This window comes from Schistocerca cancellata, chromosome 9, assembly GCF_023864275.1.
Source record: "Schistocerca cancellata isolate TAMUIC-IGC-003103 chromosome 9, iqSchCanc2.1, whole genome shotgun sequence".
Classification (NCBI taxonomy): domain Eukaryota; kingdom Metazoa; phylum Arthropoda; class Insecta; order Orthoptera; family Acrididae; genus Schistocerca; species Schistocerca cancellata.
The window spans coordinates 179487151-179510832 of NC_064634.1; the positions used below are offsets into that span (position 1 = coordinate 179487151).

A 23682-nucleotide genomic window follows, 5' to 3' on the forward strand; every position below is an offset into this window, starting at 1 on the left:
ATTGCTGCTTTGCTTTATATGGAATTTTAACAATAAATTTCAAAAGAAACCATTATTAATTTTTTGCAATTTTGATGTTACAATCAAAATTTACAAAACATAAAGAATTTGATATTAAAGCCAAAGAAGGTATAAAATACAATATTAATTGACATAATTTTGATAGTATCATCACTAGTTTTAAATATGAAAATCAGTTTGAACTTTAATTACAATAATGTCTCTTGCATTATTTTAGTTACATAATTAATTTCAGTTTGTTACTTTTGAATACATTGTGAGAGTGAGCAGTGATCAATGTGTTACAAATATTTACTTTCAAAAACAGTCTTGATCACAATTTATTTATCACGGTGACTGGTTTCACTAACAGGTCTTGAGAGGGCAACCCATTGTACTGTCAAAACAAAGTTCATTTATCCTACATGTTTAAATATTTTTAACGCTTTGTCTGTCTTTCTGGTAATCTCATTTTAAGTGCATCAATCAACATCATTTCGAAGTTGGTTCTTACAAAACTCTTTGAAAGTGCCATCCCTATTCCTACAATTAGGACCATTCAAAAATTCGCTTTTGATTCTCTCCTGTTCAGCTTCCAACCAAAATTTGTGTAAAAACTTTTCTCAAAACTCTAATATGTTTCCCACTGACTTACATTTAAATTTCCCCATGACAGAGCTTTGTGTTAAAGAAATCCTTTAACAAATTTAATTTTTTGGTTGTCATTCATGCCTGACACAAAACTATCTGTGCAGTGGTGCAGAAAATCCACTGAATGTAAATTATCTGATGGAAAACTTTTGATAGGAGTATTGGACCATGCAGTACCATTGTTTGCACACAGATTTTTGTGAATGCAAATTTTCTGAACTGCTGAAATTTTTTGATCTAAAGCAGTTACGTGAGTCTGCATATTGTTTCCTACATTTAAAATTTTTTTGTTTAAACTGGCAATATTTTGTTGTTTTTTCTTTTTTTGTTTCTGCTGCGGCCTTCGGCTCAGCTCTTAAATCATCAACATTCTTTGATCCTTTTGCTGACTCAGCTACAAATTCATTTTCCAAAAGAATAAGTTTATTTTCTAAAAGATCAACACTTTCATTCACAACTAGTTTTTTAACTCTTAAACTTGATTACTTGTGCGATCTATGTGATCTTGTACTCTGTCCATTTTGCTATTGTTGTCATACTTATTTTAGTTAACTGATCATTAACAGCCCTATATTTGCTATTGGTAACTGTCTTCATTTACTCTAGTTTTGCCAAAATTAACTGCAGAATATCAGTTTTTACTGTTTCTTTAATGATTACAATTTCACTCGGCTCAAACATGTCCTGATTGAATCCTACAGCTTTCATTTGTACTTCTCTTTTGCTTTTGTCCCTGTTCATTTTGTTAACAAGCACATGAGTCTACAAACAAATTAACTTCACAAATGGTGTGTACTTATCTTTCCTTTTAGATGTACCTGGTTGTAGTTGTCAAATCCTCTGCAGTTTCATTTGATCCAGTCTGTCATTAATGGTAGTACATTATCACTGTTGGGCAGCCTTCAGTTATTGCTCCATGTGATTGAAAATTTATCTGTACATAAATTACAAAAATCAGTGAAATGAAGCACTTTCTGTAAAAGACAAAACTTCATTATTAATTAATAATGAACAACACCCACACTTGTAATCTCCCCCCACCTTCTTAATTTCTGCTGTTGTCTACAATAAGCAAAGTGTTTTCTGAAGGTTTGAGAGGAGTAAGATTACAATAAACTTTCTAGTTTACTTATCTTTTCTTGTAGAGTTGGCTCCAGTTCTTCTTGTCCAGGGGTCTGATTCTTGAAGGTGGAATTGTCACATTTTAGGTCCTCATGGGTGAATTGATCTAAATAATTTTGAAGATTGTTGTTGCAGAATTTTCGGTCTTATGTTAGTATATTTTATTCAAAAAGATTTCGGGCTTGCAGCCGGTCGTCGTTAGCTTCCATCCACAATATTTCGACTGGACAACTGCCAGCCGTCCTCAGGTGAGCCATCGAAGACTGAAGAAGACACCCTCCATTCCGCAATATATAGCGTGCAGCGAGTATTCCATGCATGCGTCAAAATCATATTGACAGATGAACCACACCGCCCGCCAACAGCACCCTAGCTGGTGGAACTGCAGAACTCAGCTGTCTTCGGCGTTGTCCATTGCCACGGCCATTGGAGTACTCTGACATCTTCGTCTGGAGTAGATCTTAGAGATGACAGGGTTCCACGCATTATCTAGCTGGTAGCCATTGCTACGGTTCATAAGATTGTCTGTCATGCGAATTTCCACTGATTCTTTTGTGACGGAGACCCAAAAGGATGTTGCTGTGGCCAATATTGTTGTCTTGTCATACTCCATTGAGTGTCCAGTGGAAATGCAATGCTCAGCAATTTCAGACTTGCTAGGTTGCAAAAGGCGAGTACAGCGTTGATTTTAGTATATTTTGTCACGTTTTAGTACATCATACCTTCTTTTGAATTTTCACATTAACAAAGCCAAAATTACATTTTTCGCCCAAACTATAAAAATACGTCCGATCACATCACAGGCGTGCTTACTACTACTTCACTCTGCGATAATAACCATATTCCAAAGGGTTTACAATTTTCCTTGGCAAATGAATTTATATTAGGTTTGATTATTATTTCATAAATGAATCCAGAAATAAACACAGTAGACAGTACTAGATTTTGTAATTAACAATAGAAATTTTTAGTGTGCCAAATAATTTGTAATTTCAAATATCTCTAAAAAAAATAATTTTAACTGTACATTCAGAGCTAGTACTTATCAGTTGTTACATCAAAAATAAAGTAATTCCTTTTCATAAATTTTAGGTTGAAATATAACATATTGTGTATAAAATTATATGAAAGTTTTCAGATAAAATTGACCTGTCCAAAATTTGAAAAATAATACTGGTATCGACAACTGCTGTTGAGGAAAAGTAATGCTAGAGGCAGATGTCCCATTGCAAGTTCTTAGTTTGTGCATTGGACTGTTATTCTTTAACATTTTTGAGGGTAAAACTATACTTGTATCACTTTAGATCACTTTATTTTTATAAGCAGTACTAGGTAATCATGAGTCAGTTTGTATGCACTTAGAAATCTCTTTGCATTTATCTGCAGATGGGGTTGCTTACCTTGCATGCTTTCACACCTTACTATCCTGTGGCATAATCTTTTGTCACAATGCAGCTGAGGTCGAGTGTGCAGTAGGAATATTGTACAAAACTAATGACTAAATGTCTTGCAGAAACCTCTTTAGGGATTTAGTGTCACTAATGTTACTTTGGGGATAATAACAAGAGTGAATTTAGAATGAACTGTGAAGTTCATCACCACAGCATTAACAGGAGAACTAAATCACTATAGACAATGCACTTGTTCCTAGGCTTCAAAATGAGTATCACGTTCTGGTGAAAAAGTCTTATAATACGTTGCCAGTAATCATTATGCAGCAAACTGAAAATCCCCATATATTGAAAACTGAAGTAAAATAGAACATTACTAACTACTATTTCACTTTAGCAGAATACGAGGGGTACATGGAAAATCAGAATACAGCAATTGTTAAAAATCAAAAAATGAATATTTTTAATGAATCTTATGTGGTACGTGCCACCAGTAATTGCATATCCTCATCATCTACAGTCTGCTCAGCCTCCTGAAGCCACTTTGTCACAATTTCCATGACCTCCTCACTGTTTGCAAAGCACTGTCCACCCAATAACTCCTTCAATTTAGTGGAAAGATCATTATCCGAGGGTGTCAGATCAGTGGAGAACGGTGGATGAGTTACAGTGTCTCATACAAATGACACGATCAAGTCATGAGAGAGCTGCAAAGAATAAGGTCTGATTTTGTCATGAAGGAGTGACACACCAAAAGTCAGCATTCCCCTCCTTTTGACTTTGATTTTTTTTTTTTCTGAATTTGTGTATGGTCTCACAGTATGTCCCCACATCAGTGGTGGTCCCTTTTGGACATGAAATCGACCACAAAAGCCCTTTTTGCTCCCAAAACATGGATACCATGTTTTTCCTGTTTGAAGATTGAGTTTTGACTTTTTTAGAGGATATGTATGACACCATTGTAGAGATTTTCTTTTTTACTCAGGAGTACAGTGACACACCCATGTTTTGTACTCAGTCACCATTGCATCAAGGGAGGGTTAACCCACAGTTTGAAAACATTTAAGAAATATGAATGCAGCCAACATGTGATTTTCACAGTGTTCCGCAGTCAATATTTTTGGCATCCACAGTGCACACAACTTCTTAAACCCATGTGTTTATGACATAATTCCACCCAGACTTCATGAGACATGTGCAAAACTTTCTTCAAGGGGTTCAAGAGTCACACACCGATCATTGTGAACCTTTTTTTCAACCTGCTACATAAGCTCTTCAGAAATGAGTCACGGTCGCCCAATTTTTTCTTTGTTGTGGTTGTTGGTATGGCCTTACTTAAACAACCTAATCCACATTGGTAACATATTGATGATTCATTACATCAGCTCTGTAGCTAGGGGTTGACATTGACCACCAATTTATTACACAACATGAGGAACCAAATGACTGAATGAATCTCGCACATGCTGTAGATGGGGTAAATGGAGAACACACTGGATGACGTATTATGCTTCTGTGACAAATTACATAACTGAGTGAGGCACTCATTGGTGTTATAAGACCATTATGAACCCCTCTATATGACACAGGTGCCAACTCCTTACGTCTTACATTTGTTTGTAGGCAATGCCTTCAAAGTAGAAGTAATTGTGGGAGAGGGTGTAGTAGTTGGCCATGGTAACAGGGAGGAGACTGTAGGTTTGCTGTCAGTCAGGTACTGACTGTGTTCAATAGCAGCAGTGCAGTGACATTGGGGACGTTTATGTAGAAGAAAGTGGCATCAAAAGAGACAAGCAGGGTGCTCGGTGGTAAAGGAACAGTAACTTTGGAGAGTTGGTGGAGGATATGGTTGGAGTGTATTTTATATAGGATGATAGGTTGCAGGTAATAGGCTGAAGGAGTTAGTCCACAGGGGTAGAGATTCTCTCTGTGGGGACCAGTCAGTAACCAGCCACAATAATATGTCCTACTTGGATTTGTGTATTTTAGTAAGCTTTTACATAGAAGACAGAAGGGCAGTGAGTAGTGGGGATGAGAAGAGAGGTAGATACGGGGGGGAGGCTCAGAGATGGACCTAAGAATTTGAGGAGAGACTCAAGATTGTGTTGGATATCTGGAATGGGTCAGGAAATGCTGGAAAGTTCACAGGGTACGATTTTGGGCCAGTTGGGGGTGGATCATAGTTGTATCGAAGATTAAATTGAATCAAGCTGGGTTCAATATTGGTTTTAAGGTCTGATTGTGTTTGCTCCACTATAGAGATTGTCTTCCTTCTCTACCCGCAGCATATTCTTCATTCCCGTAACCCATCTGGCCTCAACCTTCTTTAGTCCCTGTCCTCTACCTACCTATCACATTCCCTGCTCACATTGCAGTAATGCACATGCCTTCTATCCTACTAGGACATACATAGTTCTTTCCCCTTCTGTATTTCTCTCCTCTCCTCTTCCTACTCTACCTCCCCCCCCCCCTCAATCACACCCCCAACCCCAGCATCCCCCCCCCCTCCCCAGACACCCAAAGCTGTACCTGAAAGTCCTATAGAAGGCAGCAAAGTCCCCTTCTTTGAGTCTCGGTTTGGCACTCAGTTGTAATCCGCCAGGAAGTTCTGTATTAGTACACACTCCACTGCAGAGTGGAAAATTCATTCTCAAACCATATCCTGTTCTCCGTCATGTCCCTGTATGCTCCCATAGGCAACATTAGCATCTTTTCCCACCCCTACTCTGTGATCCCTTCCTCTATTCTCCCCAGGCCTCTTCCATACCCCCACTACCCACTCCAGTTGGACTGCTGCTCACATCACACACACAGTTGCAAGTTGGGCCTTAGCATCAGGAGATGACAGTGGCCATCTGTCTGTGAGTTGTGCTTCAGTGAATGTGTGTGAGCTGTGCTTATGGAACTGTGTGTGTTTTTTCTACTTCTGATGAAGGAACAAAGTCCAAAAGCTGAGCATTTGTAGCATTCTGTTTTCATTGCGCCTGTCTGCAATTAAACATCTCCTCTGTGTGGTGAGTAGAAATGTGTCCTTTTCATATTATCGCTATTCCATCCTGGACTTTCCATTATTTAAATGAAAATGAAGTTTGATTAATGTTGTTGTTGTGGTCTTTAGTCCAAAAACTGATTTTACGCAGGTCTGCATGCTAGACTATCCTGTGGAGGCTTCTTCATCACCATATAACTAATGTAACATGTAACTGTTTGAACTTGTTGACTGCATTCATTGCTTAGTCTTCAGGTACAATTTTTTGTCCACTCACTTCTCTTCATTAACAAATTGACATCTCTTTCATGACTCACAACATGTCCTATTAACCAAACACTTAATTTAATTAAGCTGTGACATAAATTTCTGTTTTTCTGAATTTGATTCAGTGCCTCCTCATTAATTAGTCTACCCTCTCATCTTCAGCATTCTTCTGCAGTGTCCCATTTCAAAGGTTTCTATTCTCTCTTTGTCTGAACTGGTGATCATTTGTGTTTCACTTCCGTACAAGGCTTCATTTCAGATACCTTCAAGACTTCCTAATAATTAAATTTGTATTACAGTTAACAAATTTCCCTTTTTTGGAAGTGCTTTTCTTTCAATAGTCAGGCTACATTTTATATCCTTTCTATTTTGACCATTGTCAGTTAGTTTGCATTTCAAATAGAAATACTTTTCTAAAACCTTTAGTGTTTCCATTTCCCAATTATGTTCCCACATCATCATCTGATTTAATTCAACAATATTCCATTACCTTTGAATTACTTTTCTTTATGTTTGTCTTACGATCTCTTTTCAAGCAATTATCCATTCCATTCAGCCGCTGTTCCAAGTCTTTACAGTATCATTGTCAAACTTCAAAGGCTTTATTTGTTCTCTCTTAACTTCAGTTCCATACCAAATTTCTCCTTGGTTTCCTTTGCTGCGTGCACAACGTACCGATTGAAAAGTACCAGGGTAGGCTACAACCTTGTATCAGACTCATCTATACCACTACTTCACTTTCATGTCCTTTGGCTCTTATTACTACAGTCTGGCCTCTGTACAAGTTATAGACACTTTTTGTTCCCTCTATTTTATTCTTGCAATTTTTGAAAATTTCAGAGAGTGCAGTCCAGTCAGCATTGTCAAAAGCTTTCTAAAGATGTATAAATTACTTAATGGTAGTTATTTTAATTGATTCAACTTTGGGTTCTTAATGAAGCACTGTGTTTTGTATTAACTAAACAAAACAGATTTCACCCTTCTTTCACGGACTTTATTATTACTATACGACCTATGTTTCAGATTTTAAGCCCATTTTCTAACACATAACTGATCCTAAAAATGAGAGCCAAACGAAACACTACAAGTCCTTATACTATCAATTCTTGGCTTAAAATGTAAATGTTATATCTTTTAACAATTTTGACAAAATTTTGTATGTGTTTACAAAATTCATTATGACATCATGTATAATAACTATGACTAAATGTACCGTATTTACTCGAATCTAAGCCGCACCTGAAAAATGAGACTCGAAATCAAGGGAAAAAAATTCCTGAATCTAAGCCGCATCTGAAATAATTTGAGACTCAAAATTCAAGGGGAGAGAAAAGTTTTAGGCCGCACCTCCAAATCGAAACAAAGTTGGGCCATTGTAATATGAGACACAATTTAGGTCGAATGAATGACGATACAGCTACAGTAGTTTGGTTTGAGTCGGAAGCTTAACAGTGAAGCTTTACCAGGTAGCCATTGTTATGCATCAGGCGCTCCGTCTGTATTTATATGGGTACCCTTCCTTTTTCACGTGCTTCGTCTGGTTTGAATTGATTGCTTATTTTTCTTTGATCTGGTAAGTGCCGTTTTCTTTGTTGTTGCTGAAAATGCATTATTGTTCTGTGTCATGCATTGTTTGTCGCATACTGACAATGAGTGTTTACAACCCATCACCGCTTGCGGCATGGCTTGCTTTTGTGCGCGCTACCGTTGCGTACAATAAAAAAAAGAGAGGAATTGTCTCATAAGGGAAACACTGGCAAGAGACTGCTATTTGTTGTTACTTACACTGTTGCTTTCTTTGATAATGATCAACAAGAACAAAATAATAGACTGCGTATGATAGAAGATGTACTGAACGAGAGTTTAGCGAAAATTTTTCTCCGTTTGAAAATCTTTGCAGATACCTCTTTAGTACATTACATTCTGCACAGAGATCAGTCATCTTAGATTTAAAAATCTAGTCAGTTGCTGTGCTTCATTTCTGACTGTATCACTATCAGGGATAAGAATAATACGAATATAGACATGATATGTATATTCTTCCGCGTTTGCTGTTGTCTCAGTCTAGTTTCGTAGTTTATTAGGCAGACCGGATTTAAATGAGATAGCAGCAAACACGGAAGAATACATGGCAAAATGTTTATATTCGTATTATTCTTATGGTGAAGAGAATACTGCATGTGATTCACAATTCATAAAAGTTCCTACTGGCAATCATCTCTTCTCACAGGTGGGAAAAAATTCAGAACGTAGAGTTGGCCATACTGACAAAAATCGTGAACAGTCTTGCCAGACGGATGTTCATAGTACATTGAAGTGCTGCTACATTGGAAGATGAACAATACCGAATTTGTGTTTACTTCGTTGGATAATGTATGAAAATGCAGTGGTCGAAACTCGGGGTGGAGAAAAAAAAGCTCATCTTCCACCCTTTTTTTTTAATTTATTTGCTGATGCAGAGGTTTTAGCGCCAGTATTTATCTTTGTGCCTGCAAAGCCTGCCTGTGTATCGCTACTTATATTCGACGGCAGAAGTTAGTTGTGGCGGCACCTACCAACATTTTTCAGAACTTCCACTTACTTTGCACTCAATTCTAAGCCGCATGCGGTTTTTTGGATAACAAAAACTGGAAAAAAAGTGCGGCTAAGATTCGAGTAAATACGGTATTTACAAATTCATTAGGGAGCATTTACAGTACTATGAGTGCTGTTGTAAATGCTGTCCCAATTGATTTTGTAAATACATTCAGTCATATGGAGGGGGGGGGGGGGGGGGGGGGACTGGAATAACATTGCCATGGATGGAGCTTGTGTAGTATGCATAACTGCTGCTAGAAGTGTTTTATGCAACTCATTGCCAGTTCAGTGCCAACTGTGTTTCTGACCTTGGTTTTCTGTTCATCTGCAGTGATTGTTTTCGCTAGCACTGTTCTATTGTTGTTTGATTTTTTATGAGGCAAGTTTAAGTAAACAATGTGCAGCTGTGAAATTTTGTTTTCTACTCGGTAAAAATGCTGCTGAAACTGTATTAGTGTTGGAAACAGCTTGCCAAATGACTCTATGAGAAAGCTCAAGTGTACAAATGGTTTGCTGGATTGAAAATGGCAACATGTTGATAGATGACAAACCTCATCATGTTGATTGATGACAAACCTCATTCTGGATGTCAGTCAACTGCCCAAATTGACCCAAACATTGAAAAAATTCAAGAGCTTATGCTCATAGACCATCAGCAGACTATCAGATCTTTTATTTGGAAGTTCTAAGAAGGTTGCACTGCAATGTTCGTCAAAAAAGACCTGATTTGTGGCAGACAAGAGACTGGTTCTTCCACCACGACTATGCACCTGCATACGCAGCCATTTCTGTTAGGGAGTTTTTGGCTAAAAATGGCATGGTTCTGCGGCCCAAGCACCTTGCTCACCTGACCTGCCTCCGTGCAACTTTTTATTTCCATCCAGGAAAAGGGGCATGAAAGAACACTGATTTGACAGCATTGAAGAAGTCAAGAAAAAAATGAAGGAGGAGCCGTCAGCCATTTCTAAGGGTGACTGCAAAAAATGTTTTGAAGAGTGAAAGCACTGGTGGGACAAATGTATTAGTTGTAATGGAGAGTATTTTGAAGGGGATAAGGTTCTTTTGAAAGCAATTTGAAAATCTATAGCTTTTAAAAAATAATACCTTTTATTGGTTACCCCCTCACAGCTATTGTAAATGCTATCGTAACGAAATTTGTAAATACACATGTAATGTTGTAAAAATTATCAACCGAGATAACTTTTATAGTTTAAGACAAGAATCAATAGCTTAAAAAGTTGACATATTTATCATCATTTGGGTCTCATCTTTGGGATCAATTATGTCCTAGAAAATGGGCTTATTTTCTAGATCTATATATTCCCTTTCACTTGTTTTATGTGCTGCATTTTTATATATTTTTTTCCTTTCATGGGCTAAATGCCCCTGGAATTGCCTTACAGTTTTAAATCAGGTTTTGAGATCTCTGTTTTACCTTCATATAATCAATCTGAAACCCTCCAGTGTCTCCAGTGTCTCTTCCTTGTATACAACCTTTTTTCATGATTCTTAAACTAAGTGTTATCAGTGGTTGATTATGTTATGTGCAAAATTGTATCAGACAGCCAGACAGCTTTTCCTCTTCCATTCCTCCCCCCCCCCCCCCCCCCCCCCCCCTGCCCACCAACCAGTACACATTCTCCTACTAATCCTTCTCCTCCATTTCCTACCATCAAATTCCAGTCTTCCATCGCAACTAAATTTTTGTCTCCTTTAACTGTGTGAATAGTATTTTTTTCCAGCCTCTTTAGCATCTGTGGATCTAGTTGGCAAGTAAACATATACTACTGTGGTAGATGTTGGCTGCTTGTCTATCTTGGTTATGATGATATTCTCACTATCCTGTTCATATTAGCTTACCTATATTCTTATTTTCTCACTCCTTATTAAGTGTAATCCTACATTATCATTACTTGATTTTGTATAATAACCCTCTATTCACCTGACCAGAAGTCCTATTCTTTGTGTTACAGCACTTTGCTAATTCTTACTATACCTAAATTCAACCTATCCATTTCCAATTTTATATTCACCAGCCTACCTATCTGATTAAGGGATCTAACATTACACACATCAAATCATAGAATGCCAGTTTTGTTTTTCCTGATAACATGCTCCTTACTTGTAGTCTCCCAGAGATCTTAATGGGTGACCACTTTACCCCTAAAATATTTTTTTGGATAGGATCAGATCAGTCAATTATCCATACCATTTCCCATTCATGTACTGAAAAGGCTCTTTCACCTCTTCAGGAACTGTAGAACTGTAGGCTAATCTGGTCTCTCCATGGGTACCCCTCCATTCTGGTTGCACCTACTGTAGGGCTATTTGAATTACTGAGGTACACAAGTGATCCCACGTGGGAAAGGTCCGTGGTTCATTGGAGGGTTTTGTTAAATACACATAAATTAAGTGATCTAAAAGTAATTTCCACAATTGCCAATAAGAGTAGATTAGCAGTGTTCATACTTTGTTGTTAATATGCTTCATGTTAACTCCTCTTAAGCAGTTGCTTCTGCCTGTTATTTTATGATTTTCTTTCCTAGTCTATGTGAGCACAAAAAGAACATAAAAGACATGTTTTTCTGTCTCTAAAAATATAATGATAATATTATGAAAGTGATGATTGATACTCATCATACAGAGGAGATCTTAAGTCACAAATAGCACAACAAAAGGGCTGCTATACATTTAAGCTTTCAGACAAAAGGCCTTCTTCAAAATACACTCCTGGAAATGGAAAAAAGAACACATTGACACCGGTGTGTCAGACCCACCATACTTGCTCCGGACACTGCGAGAGAGCTGTACAAGCAATGATCACACGCACGGCACAGCGGACACACCAGGAACTGCGGTGTTGGCCGTCGAATGGCGCTAGCTGCGCAGCATTTGTGCACCGCCGCTGTCAGTGTCAGCCAGTTTGCCGTGGCATACGGAGCTCCATCGCAGTCTTTAACACTGGTAGCATGCCGCGACAGCGTGGACGTGAACCGTATGTGCAGTTGACGGACTTTGAGCGAGGGCGTATAGTGGGCATGCGGGAGGCCGGGTGGACGTACCGCTGAATTGCTCAACACGTGGGGCGTGAGGTCTCCACAGTACATCGATGTTGTCGCCAGTGGTCGGCGGAAGGTGCACGTGCCCGTCGACCTGGGACCGGACCGCAGCGACGCACGGATGCACGCCAAGACCGTAGGATCCTACGCAGTGCCGTAGGGGACCGCACCACCACTTCCTAGCAAATTAGGGACACTGTTGCTCCTGGGGTATCGGCCAGGACCATTCGCAACCGTCTCCATGAAGCTGGGCTACTGTCCCGCACACCGTTAGGCCGTCTTCCGCTCACGCCCCAACATCGTGCAGCCCGCCTCCAGTGGTGTCGCGACAGGCGTGAATGGAGGGACGAATGGAGACGTGTCGTCTTCAGTGATGAGAGTCGCTTCTGCCTTGGTGCCTATGATGGTCGTATGCGTGTTTGGCGCCGTGCAGGTGAGCGCCACAATCAGAACTGCATACGACCGAGGCACACAGGGCCAACACCCAGCATCATGGTGTGGGGAGCGATCTCCTACACTGGCCGTACACCACTGGTGATCGTCGAGGGGACACTGAATAGTGCACGGTACATCCAAACCGTCATCGAACCCATCGTTCTACCATTCCTAGACCGGCAAGGGAACTTGCTGTTCCAACAGGACAATGCACGTCCGCATGTATCCCGTGCCACCCAACGTGCTCTAGAAGGTGTAAGTCAACTACCCTGGCCAGCAAGATCTCCGGATCTGTCCCCCATTGAGCATGTTTGGGACTGGATGAAGCGTCGTCTCACGCGGTCTGCACGTCCAGCACGAACGCTGGTCCAACTGAGGCGCCAGGTGGAAATGGCATGGCAAGCCGTTCCACAGGACTACATCCAGCATCTCTACGATCATCTCCATGGGAGAATAGCAGCCTGCATTGCTGCGAAAGGTGGATATACACTGTACTAGTGCCGACATTGTGCATGCTCTGTTGCCTGTGTCTATGTGCCTGTGGTTCTGTCAGTGTGATCATGTGATGTATCTGCCCCAGGAATGTGTCAATAAAGTTTCCCCTTCCTGGGACAATGAATTCACGGTGTTCTTATTTCAATTTCCAGGAGTGTATACCATATTATTGACATTGCTGCAAAAATTTTTAAATATCACGTTTCCTAGGCAGTAACCATTTCTGTACCAGACTACATGTATTTTTTTGTTTTTGTGTGCTGGTTGTGGTGCAATTGAATATCTTCATGTTTTTTAAGTAAATGATAAATGATTTTGCACTGTTACTCTAGCAGGGAATATCTCTTATGCACTCAATTGTAAGATTCTATCCCATACATTACTATTTCCAACTTAAGGTATGTTATTTACTGTATTATTTCATCATCTGTGTTTTGACACTTCATCTCCTCTTACAGTCACTTGCTGGTTTTTTCCCCACAATTTTAGTTATTTTTTATAGCTAGTACTACATCTACAACTTTAGATTATATTATATATCTCTTGCTGTTTTGTAAATAATCATATAATTCATCTTGTTCAATAACTCTTCTCGTAGTATTGGATCGATCACTCTTGTCTCACAATACCTGTAGCTGTTAATAAATGGATGATGGTGTGTAAAACCTGTTATTTCAGTTCAGTGATTTGTTTTGGTTTATTGAATAAACCGTACTAAAAAAAATAAAATGATTTGCAAAAGTCCTCTAACATAAATAAGGGAGACTTCAGATTTTCTGTGTTTATATTTATACTATTGTTTGTATATGTATATTACTATTAATTTGTTTCACAGTGTAAGGTAATTTACAGCTTCTGTTTCATTTCTATTACTTGTGTGTTCATTGTGCTTGTTAATCAAACCAATCTGGACGTCCATTTTCTGCAGGTGAAATCAGTGTGTCAGTGTGTAAAAATATTACATCACCAACATACTTCAGCAGCCCATTTCCAACAACCAAAATTGTGGCCAGGCAGGATTCCATTGGAAATTCGCGCACATTACAGTTCTCTGGTCAATATTCTGTTTCTGATTGTGGAGGAGTAATACTTGGACCTGAGGCAAATATTACAAGTCCTGGTTACCCTTCACCACCATCCAAAAACATTCATTGTGCATGGGCTGTCACATATCCTGAAGGACAACGGATTAAGGTAAACTTATTCAGATTTTTCATCGTCCCCTGTTTTTTTGAGGAGTCAAAAAGCAATGTAAACAGTTAAATACTTTAGCACATCTTGTATGTGTAATAAGATTCCAAAGAAATAAATATCTCTTCCTTCCTTACTTTCTCTTCATTTTTCTGTTCCCATTTTTATGTGATTAATCTTGATTTTTTATTGCTATTTGTCAAGCAGCAGCAAATACCACCATCAAATCTTTATTAAATGTGAAATTATGATTCTGTTGCCAAACCAACAAAGAATTATTCGTAGAATTCAGACAATCTCTTTGAAACATGATGGAAAGCTTTCACATTACTGATTTTCCACTTTCCTGTTGCTATTTTATAACCTAGAATTTCACATAAATATAAAACTGATCTTCCCCGAGGTTGGCTTCTATCAGTTTTTCCATTCATCTGTAAATAATATTAGAAAATAGATTAAGGAAAGGCAAACCTACGTTTCTAGCATTTGTAGACTTAGAGAATGCTTTTGACAATGTTGACTGGAATACTCTCTTTCACATTCTGAAGGTGGCAGGGGTAAAATACAGGGAGTGAAAGGCTATTTACAATTTGTACAGAAACCAGATGGCAGTTATAAGAGTCAAGGGGCATGAAAGGGAAGCAGTGGTTGGGAAGGGAGTGGGACAGGGTTGTAGCCTATCCCTGATGTTATTCGATGTGTATATTGAGCAAGCAGTAAAGGAAACAAAAGAAAAATTCGGAGTAGGAATTAAAATCCATGGAGAAGAAATAAAAACCTTGAGGTTCGTCGATGACATTGTAATTCTGTCAGAGACAGCAAAGGACCTGGAAGAGCAGCTGAATGGAATGGACAGTGTCTTGAAAGGATGATATTAGATGAACATCAACAAAAGCAAAATGAGGATAATGGAATGTAATCGAATTAAATCAGGTGATGATGAGAGAATTAGATTAGGAAATGAGATGCTTAAAGCAGTAAATTAGTTTTGCTATTTGGGGTGCAAAATAACTGATGATGGTCGAAGTAGAGAGGATATAAAATGCAGACTGGCAATGGCAAGGAAAGTGTTTCTGAAGTTGAGTATATATTTAAGTGTCAGGAAGTCATTTCTGAAGGTATTTGTATGGAGTGTAGCCATGTATGGAAGTTAAATGTGGATGATAAATAGTTTAGGCAAGAAGAGAATAGAAGCTTTCAAAATGTGGTGCTACAGAAGAATGCTGAAGATTAGATGGGTAGATCACATAACTAATTGTTGTGACAGTGCCACGACATTTAACAGTGCCGCCACGACAGTATGCGCAAACGGCGATATAGGCGCTCTGCAACTCGGCTGAGAGCGGGAGCGCCACCTAGCTACGAACGGCGCCGGCCGCATGTCACAGCACGGCAGTTGAATGAGAGAGACTGAGTTGTTATAATGTAACCAGCTATTGTTTCTAAGTTTGAATATCCACGCAATTATTGGTGATTAAAGGTTATAACACTTTTGGCAACGAAGTCGGATATTTTTTTTTCACTGCGTTGTGGATTTGTGTGTTTGTGACGGGGCAGACATGGAACAGCTTATGCAAGCGCTCATTGAACAACAAACACAGCTGATGGCTGCTATTCAGGCACAACAAAAACAGCTGTCGGCACAGCAAACACAGCTGTCGGCTGCCATTCAGGCTTTGTCGACGTCGCTTACTCATCGTCTGTCTTCCTCTTCTCCGCCTCCATTCCCTCCTTACGACGAGGCCGCTGAAGACTGGGAGGATTATGAGAAGTGTTTGCGGCAACACTTCTTGGCTTTCGGCGTTGTCGATGCTCCTATGTGTAAGTCGTTATTTCTATCTAGGATTTCCCCACGGATCTATCAGCTGCTATCTCAGTTAGCCCCTCTGCGGGAACCTGCCTCCCTGTCCTTCCAAGAAATGTGTGACTTATTGTCTAACTATTACCGCAAAAAAAACCACATCGTTGCCGCCCACGTGGCATTCTACCGGTGTCGTAAACAGCTCCATCAATCTTACCGGGCTTGGGCGGCGGAACAACACAGTCTCAGTAGGAAATGTCAATTTGTCACGGACACTCATCATGATTCTTATGCTGATTCAATGGTTAGGGATGCTATTCTACGGCTTGTTCCTGATAAAGAAGTTTGGCAACGTGCCATACAACTGCCAAACCCGTCGTTGTCGGAAGTTCTAAGCCTCGCTCAATCCTTTGAAGTATTGCACGCTGCTGGCATGCAAATAGACGCGTGGTGTGATGTAGGCACTGTACAGTCAACTTTCATTACGGACCATTTGCCTGTTTCACAGGAGAATGAAGATGTGGTGGTGGTTCACTCGTGTCAACAACGTTGCGTTGGGCCACCACGCTTGCAGCGAAAACAGCAACCACAGAAGCAGGTTCGTTCCACACTTCCTTCTTGTCCACGTTGTTTCGTAAAGCATGACAGGGCCATGTGTCCAAAATGTTGGGCCACGTATAACTCATGTAGGAAAAAAGGCCACATTGCTTCTGTGTGTCAGTCCCCTAAAGTTCCTGTTGACGGGGACGAGGCCTCGGACAAGGATGTTAACTGTGTGCTTTCTCAAACAAATAAGTTGTTTGTTACTGTTCGTGTTCTGGATAAAGGCGTTCTGGATAAAGGCATTCGCATGCAAGTGGACACTGGCTCTGTAGTAACTCTCATTAATTCTCGCACGTATTTGGAGATGGGCTCCCCTCCCTTGTCTCCAGTTACATGAAATCTGAGAACTTATAATAAACAGAAAATTCCTATCATTGGCCAGTTTGATGCTTCCACTGCCTACAAGTCTGTTGTTAGGCCCCTCACGTTTTATGTGGTGGATCATGCGGGCACTGAAAACCTGTTTGGTTATGATGCTTTCCAGTTGTTTGGGTTCTCCATTGATGATGATGTGCACCTCATATCTGAGGATATTCCGTATCAACAGCTGGATGGATTGTGTTCTAAATTTTTGTCCGTGTTCTCTGCTGGTCTGGGTCATGCCAAGGATTTTGAAGCCCACATTACTCTTAAACCTACAGCTCGCCCTAAGTTTTTCCGGGCACGCCCTATTCCAGTGGTGTTGTGAGCACCTGTCAAGGCTGAGATAGACAGGTTAACAGCTTCAGGGATTCTCCTTCCTGTTACCTCCAGCGATTGGGCATCGCCAATCATGGTGGTTTCTAAACCAAATGGGAGTCTGCGATTGTGTGGTGATTTTAAAGCCACCGTCAACGCTCAGAGCCTCATTGACACTTATCCTCTTCCCCGTCCTGAAGAGTTATTTACCAAGCTCGCTGGGGGCCAGTTCTTTTCCAAACTTATCGGAGGCGTACCATCAGTTGCCATTGGATGCTTCTTCCAAGGAATTTCTCGTCATCAACACTCCTTGTGGGTTGTATCAGTACCAGTGGTTACCATTTGGCATCGCTAGCACGCCGGCCATTTTTCAGCGGTTTTTGGAACAGCTCACGGCTTCCGTTCCCAGCTGCATAAACTATCTGGATGACATTGTTGTCACGGGGGCCTCCACTGAGGAGCACCTTTGCAATTTGCGTTCACTGTTTCGGGTTTTGCATTTGGCTGGGTTGAACTGCAATCTGGACAAGTCACAGTTCTTCACACCCTCCATTGCGTATCTTGGTTTCCACTTGTCCCATGAGGGTATACGTCCTCTATGTCAGCACGTTGCGGACATTAACGCTCTACCCCGGCCGTCTATGGTCAAAGAACTTCAGGCGTTTCTAGGCAAGATTGCTTATTATCACAAATTCATTCCATCCGCGGCAGCAGTAGCTCATCTTCTGCATCAGCTGTTACGCAAAAACGTCCCTTTCTGTTGGTCCGACAAGTGTGAGCAGGCTTTTGTCCGCCTGAAGGCTCACTTGCAGTCGGCGCCTTGTCTTGCCACATTCTGTCCTGGTCAGCACTTGGTTCTGGCGACTGACGCGTCACAGTATGGCCTAGGGGCTGTTCTCGCCCATCGGTATGAGGATGGGTCGGAACGACCCATCGCCTATACTTCCAAGACCCTCAACGATGCGCAACGGCGATACTCTCAAATCGAAAAGGAGGTGCTTGCTATCATTTATGCTCTAAAAAAGTTCAGCATTTTTTTGTATGGTTCTAAGTTTCACCTCATCACCGACCACAAGCCGCTGGTCCCTCTGTTCACCCCATTGGCGTCACTTCCGGATAAGGCAGCTCACCGCCTGCAACGTTGGGCCTTATACTTGTCTCGTTTTCACTATGAGATTCACTATTGCCCCACAGCCCAGCACGCTAATGCTGATGCATTGTCGCGATTGCCGATGGGCCCCGACCCGGTTTTCGATCGTAATGAACTACTCTGTTTCCACAGTCATGAGGAAGAACATTGTGCGGTCGAGGGTTTTCCACTTACAGGTTCGCGAGTCGCGTCGGCCACTACGTGGGACCCGGTCCTGCGTCATGTGATCAGTTTTGTTCAACGGGGTTGGCCGGACAGGACCAAGGGCTGGGCATCGGATCCCCTTCGCAACTACCATGCCTTGCGCTTTCGTCTGTCTGTTCGTGATGGTGTTGTTTATCTGGCCACGGATGGCGCATCTCCACAGGTCGTGGTGCCAGCCTCTCATCGCAAAGATGTTTTCAAAATGTTGCATGAAGGCCATTGGGGGATTTCTCGGACTAAGTCCCTGGCCCGCAGGCACGTTTATTGGCTCGGTATTGATTCGGACATCGCCTACATGGTTGCTGCGTGTGGTCAGTGTGCTCAACAACTGGCTGCACCTCGTACAATGCCCTCTCCATGGCCTGATCCGGCGCAGCCATGGGAACGGGTGCACGCTGACTTTGCCGGCTCCTTCCTCGGTACTTATTGGCTACTGTTGATTGACGCCTTCTCGAAGTTTCCATTTGTTGTTCAATGTCCATCGCCCACCACTGCGGCGATGGCGCTAGCTTTGTCCAAAATCTTTGCGCTAGAAGGTCTTCCATCCACGATCGTCACAGACAATGGCCCTCAGTTCTCTTCGCAGGCCTTCCGTGATTTTTGTACTGGACAAGTGATTCATCATGTTACAGCACCGCCCTTCCATCCGCAATCGAATGGGGAGGTCAAGTGCCTTGTCCGTACTTTCAAAAGCCAGATGAAAAAATTCCTTAGTGATTTTTTCACAGATGACGCTTTGCTGCTATTTCTGAGTTCTTATCGCTCTTATCATGCCTCTGGGTGATCGCAGCCCTGCTGAACTCTTGCATGGCCGCCAACCGTGCACTCTACTGCACCTGCTTCACCCTGTCAGGCCTTGTGCTGTGTCCCCTAGTGCGGGAAAATACTCGCTGGGCACCGACGTGTGGGCACGAGGGTATGGATCTTGCCCTAAATGGATTCCAGGGGTGGTCAAGGCTCTTGTTCACCATTATGACCAGATGCGCCCACAAGTGGTGGCCACGCCGGTGCCACCGTCCCTTCCTTCGCCTCCACCAGCCCGAGAAGCCAGTCCTGTCACTGCTGCGATCTACCGTCCGTGTTGATGCAGCCGGCGTCGCTACCGTTTCCGAGTACACCGGAACCGGCCCAGTCGCGACGCCGCCTTCTCCGGGACCTATCTCGCTGGAGCACACCCCCAGGTCCACGACACCTATGGATGCTGCTCTGGAGTTTTCACCCATCATCTCGTCCAGGAGGTACGTTCCACACACGAGCTTCCGTCCTGGACATTTTCGACCATACTCTCGTGTCTCTCCGCGGGATCTTCTCGGGGCCTCACAAGAGGCCATGGATGTCTCCGCACTGTCCATGTCTCCAAGGAAGTGAGGTTTTTTTTTTTTTTTTTTTTTTTTTTTTTTTTTTTTTTTTTTTTTTTTTTTTTTCAAGGGGGGAAAAGTGTTGTGACAGTGCCACGACATTTGACAGTACGCGCAAACGGCAATATAGGCGCTCCGCAACTCGGCTGAGAGCGGGAGCGCCACCTAGCTACGAACGGCGCCGGCCGCATGTCACAGCACGGCAGTTGAATGAGAGAGACTGAATTGTTATCATGTAACCAGCTATTGTTTCTAAGTTTGAATATCCACACAATTATTGGTGATTAAAGGTAATAACACTAATGAGGAGGTATTCAATAGAGTTGGAGAGAAGAGAAATTTGTGGCACAACTTGACTAGAAGAAGGGTTCGGTTGATAGGGCATATTCTGAGGCATCAAGGGATCACCAATTTAGTATTGGAGGGCAGTGTGGAGGGTAAAAATCATAGAGGGAGACCAAGAGATGAATACACTAAACAGATTCAGAAGGATGTAGGTTGCAGTAGGTACTGTGAGACGAAGAAGCTTGCACAGGATAGAGTAGCATGGAGAGCTGCATCAAACCAGTCTCTGGACTGAAGACCATAACAACAGCATCATAAAACTGATGGTGGTACTCAGTTGGTATTTCCAGTACGGACTACACGGACACTGTACAAATCATAATGACTACTGATTTCCTGTCACAAATTTTATTTATTGTGACTAACTTGTCTATAAACAGGGAAACGCACACACACATTTATTCACACAAGCAGGCACACTTCACACACTCATGACCACCAACTCTGGCAGTTTGGATTGGAATGCCAACCTGGAGTTTCCATTGTTTCACTTGTCTATAAATAAGATGATTTCATACTCTGTTACTCATAACATTTCACTGACTTCTACCTCCAGGTGTTATTTTGCTTTTTAGGTGTAGGTCACTAAACATAGTGTTGTTTGCTGGCTAAAATTAGCACTGACAAGCAGTCCACCAATGCTGAACAATGTCATTAGACTGTTTTTGTCCTCTAGCTGCCATCAGCCAACCTCCTAGAGTCTTCTTAGAGAGCATGTCTAATTCTTGTTATTCTACAAAGTACTGAAAGCAGGTGGAAGAACCAGAATAGAAAGTAATCTTATATGTGGAATAACCTCTTCTTCTTTGTCTTTTTCTACTTTATTCTTTTCAGTTCTGAGATTTGGGTAAAAGTATGATATTTCTTCATTCCAATCATCTTTTTCTTAGAATTATCAGCACTTGTTTCATACTATGTGATTTGTATTTTTATGACTTTTTCACAAATTGGTTGTTATTTATTCTTTGAGCGTTTTTTTCTGCTTCCATAAGCCTTCCTGCATTCTCTCATTAATGTAGAATAATTTTAATTTGACCTTCATTTCACAGTTCGTTAATCGGTCTCTCTAAGACTGAGTTACTTGTTCTTGAAAATTTTCATACATGTGAATGTGTGTTTTTCCTTCTCATCCTGTCCAGTAAGTCTCCTCTGACTTGGCGTTCTGGGGGATTTTTCCAAACTCTCCCCATTTCATGCACCTCACCACACCTCTTCCTTCAGCCTTCTTCCTTCTCATTCAACCCTTGTGCCAGAAGAAGGAGCCACTGGCTCTGAAAGCTTACAAATTTCAGTATCTTTAAAAGTGTGTTCTCCTATCTTCAGTTGATGAGTAGATTATTTTTTATCCATCCAATTATATATAGTTTACTCATGCAGCATGATTCACTGATCTATGTTGTACTGAAGTAACTGTTAAATCATGCAAAGTACCAACTGCACTAATGGACACAAGATTTCTGGCCGCTGTAAGGATTTGCATCAGCTGGGCAACTGAGAGGTGGATTGCTCCCTAGGGAACTCAGATATCAAATTAAGAACTGTTGCATAACAGGTTTAACAATGTTAAAGGGATGGCCATGATAAATGAGTCCTGGTGTTGGTCTACACAGATACCATTAATAGTATACTGCAAGGAAAAGAAATTCACTAACTACTGTATTAAAATCATGGCCCTAGTGAATATAAGTTTATTATAATCATTCTCATTGTGCACAAGTCATATAATGACATTAACGTTGATCTTAATGAAGCACATGGGGAAAACAACATGAAATGAGATACGATTAGCACTGGGTTAACTTGGCAAAGTTCCAGAAAAGGCATCAGGGTTCAGAACTAATTATCAGTCTAATAAATTAATCGCATAAAACATAGCCATGGGTGGATACACGGTGATCATAGGATTGTACCAAATGGTGAAATGAAAATAGCATGCAAGTATCCTTGCTCCCCAAGTCATGGATGAGTCCTCACGAATATAATTAAGTGTCGAAAAATCCATAATCTTCAGTCAATGCTGTCACAATCTCACCATAATCGCTGTGTAGGAAGGTAAGCTGTGTACAGTGCAAGTGACTCTTCTCTCAATTATCTCTCCTGTCTCAATTCAGAGCAGAGTCTTTACCATGAAGATAATTCTCCAGTGAAAAATGTACACCAAACATTGGCCAATAACATAATTGTTAAGGGTCTGTCTGTTGTCTAGCCAAGGAATCTATGAAAAATGATCTCCAATCAGCTGGCTTCCCACCAATGCTGTTTCTAGAGCATTCTGTGTCATGTTCCTACTACATTGATTGCTTTTTCAGTCAATCAGTATAATGTCTTGTCATGCACAAAATTTCCAGAAAGTCAGTTTCTATCTCCCACACTTTTAGACTTTTTAAAAAACACTCAATGAGCACATCTCCCACTTTTTGGTGGAAGAATTCTGCACCCACTGGGGCTAGTGTTGTTTTGATTTCAACTTGCTTTCACTGGGAGAGAGAAAACACGTTAAACAAGGCAGAATAGTGTCGCTTCCTTTGGGATGGCAGGAGATAGGGATCTGTTCAAACTGCTCACCACTCCACCTGCATTCTGAGTAGTCATTGAACTGAGTACAATACTCTCTGCTAAGCATGCTTTTTGCCACCTAGGCCTGGTTGTAAAACTGCCATTTACTGGCTACAGGCAACTCTCCCATAATCCATTATTCTAGCATTTGACTAGATGCATGCTGCATACACTGGCTGTTTATAGGTCATGGGAATAAATTTGCAGGGACTGACAAAAATGGGTGGCTCAGATGTGTACCTGCACTACAGTTGACCTCAGTCACTACCCCTCCTCTTGTTGACAGGGGCAGATAAGTCAGTCTGTCTCTGAGGGAGTGTCACTGGAGGGATCTCAGCCTGCAGTCCCTGCTGTGGCTTATAACTGGCTCAAAAGACTGTGGCTCACAATTGATGTGTACTATTCCACATGTAGAAATTCCTAATTGGTATAGAGAAGGTTCATAGATAGGAATAGACGGGTTGACTGTTACAGTCACTGATATCATTACTGTAGTTAGCATCAAGCATAAATTGATTGACAGTAAGATAACTAATTGTGATTAATGGAATTTATGTAATAAATATGAGGTGTGTCAGACTGATAATGGACTGACAACTCTCAATTGTCAAGTTTAATTGTTGACTCTGGTGTTATTTTGTTGTTCTGTGTTTAACACTACAAATAATTTAGCATGTGTGCATTTTGTTGTCCATAATTGTTTTTGTTTTTATAATTGATGTCACAGTGTGAGTAGGTGAAATGTATTGTGTGTTATACATGAATCATGAAGAATGTTCATGAAACTTACTGGAGATAATGGGAGAGACA

General features: G+C 41.1%; 1 protein-coding gene across 1 annotated transcript in view; it reads left to right on the forward strand.

Annotated features, from left to right (window-relative positions):
* LOC126100451 (cubilin) overlaps positions 1 to 23682 on the forward strand; it is a 771806-nt gene that overhangs the window by 539724 nt on the left and 208400 nt on the right. The window contains exon 48 of the mRNA XM_049911056.1: positions 13915 to 14180. Coding sequence (XP_049767013.1) covers positions 13915 to 14180 — 266 coding nt within the window. The remainder of the gene's footprint in view (positions 1 to 13914; positions 14181 to 23682) is intronic.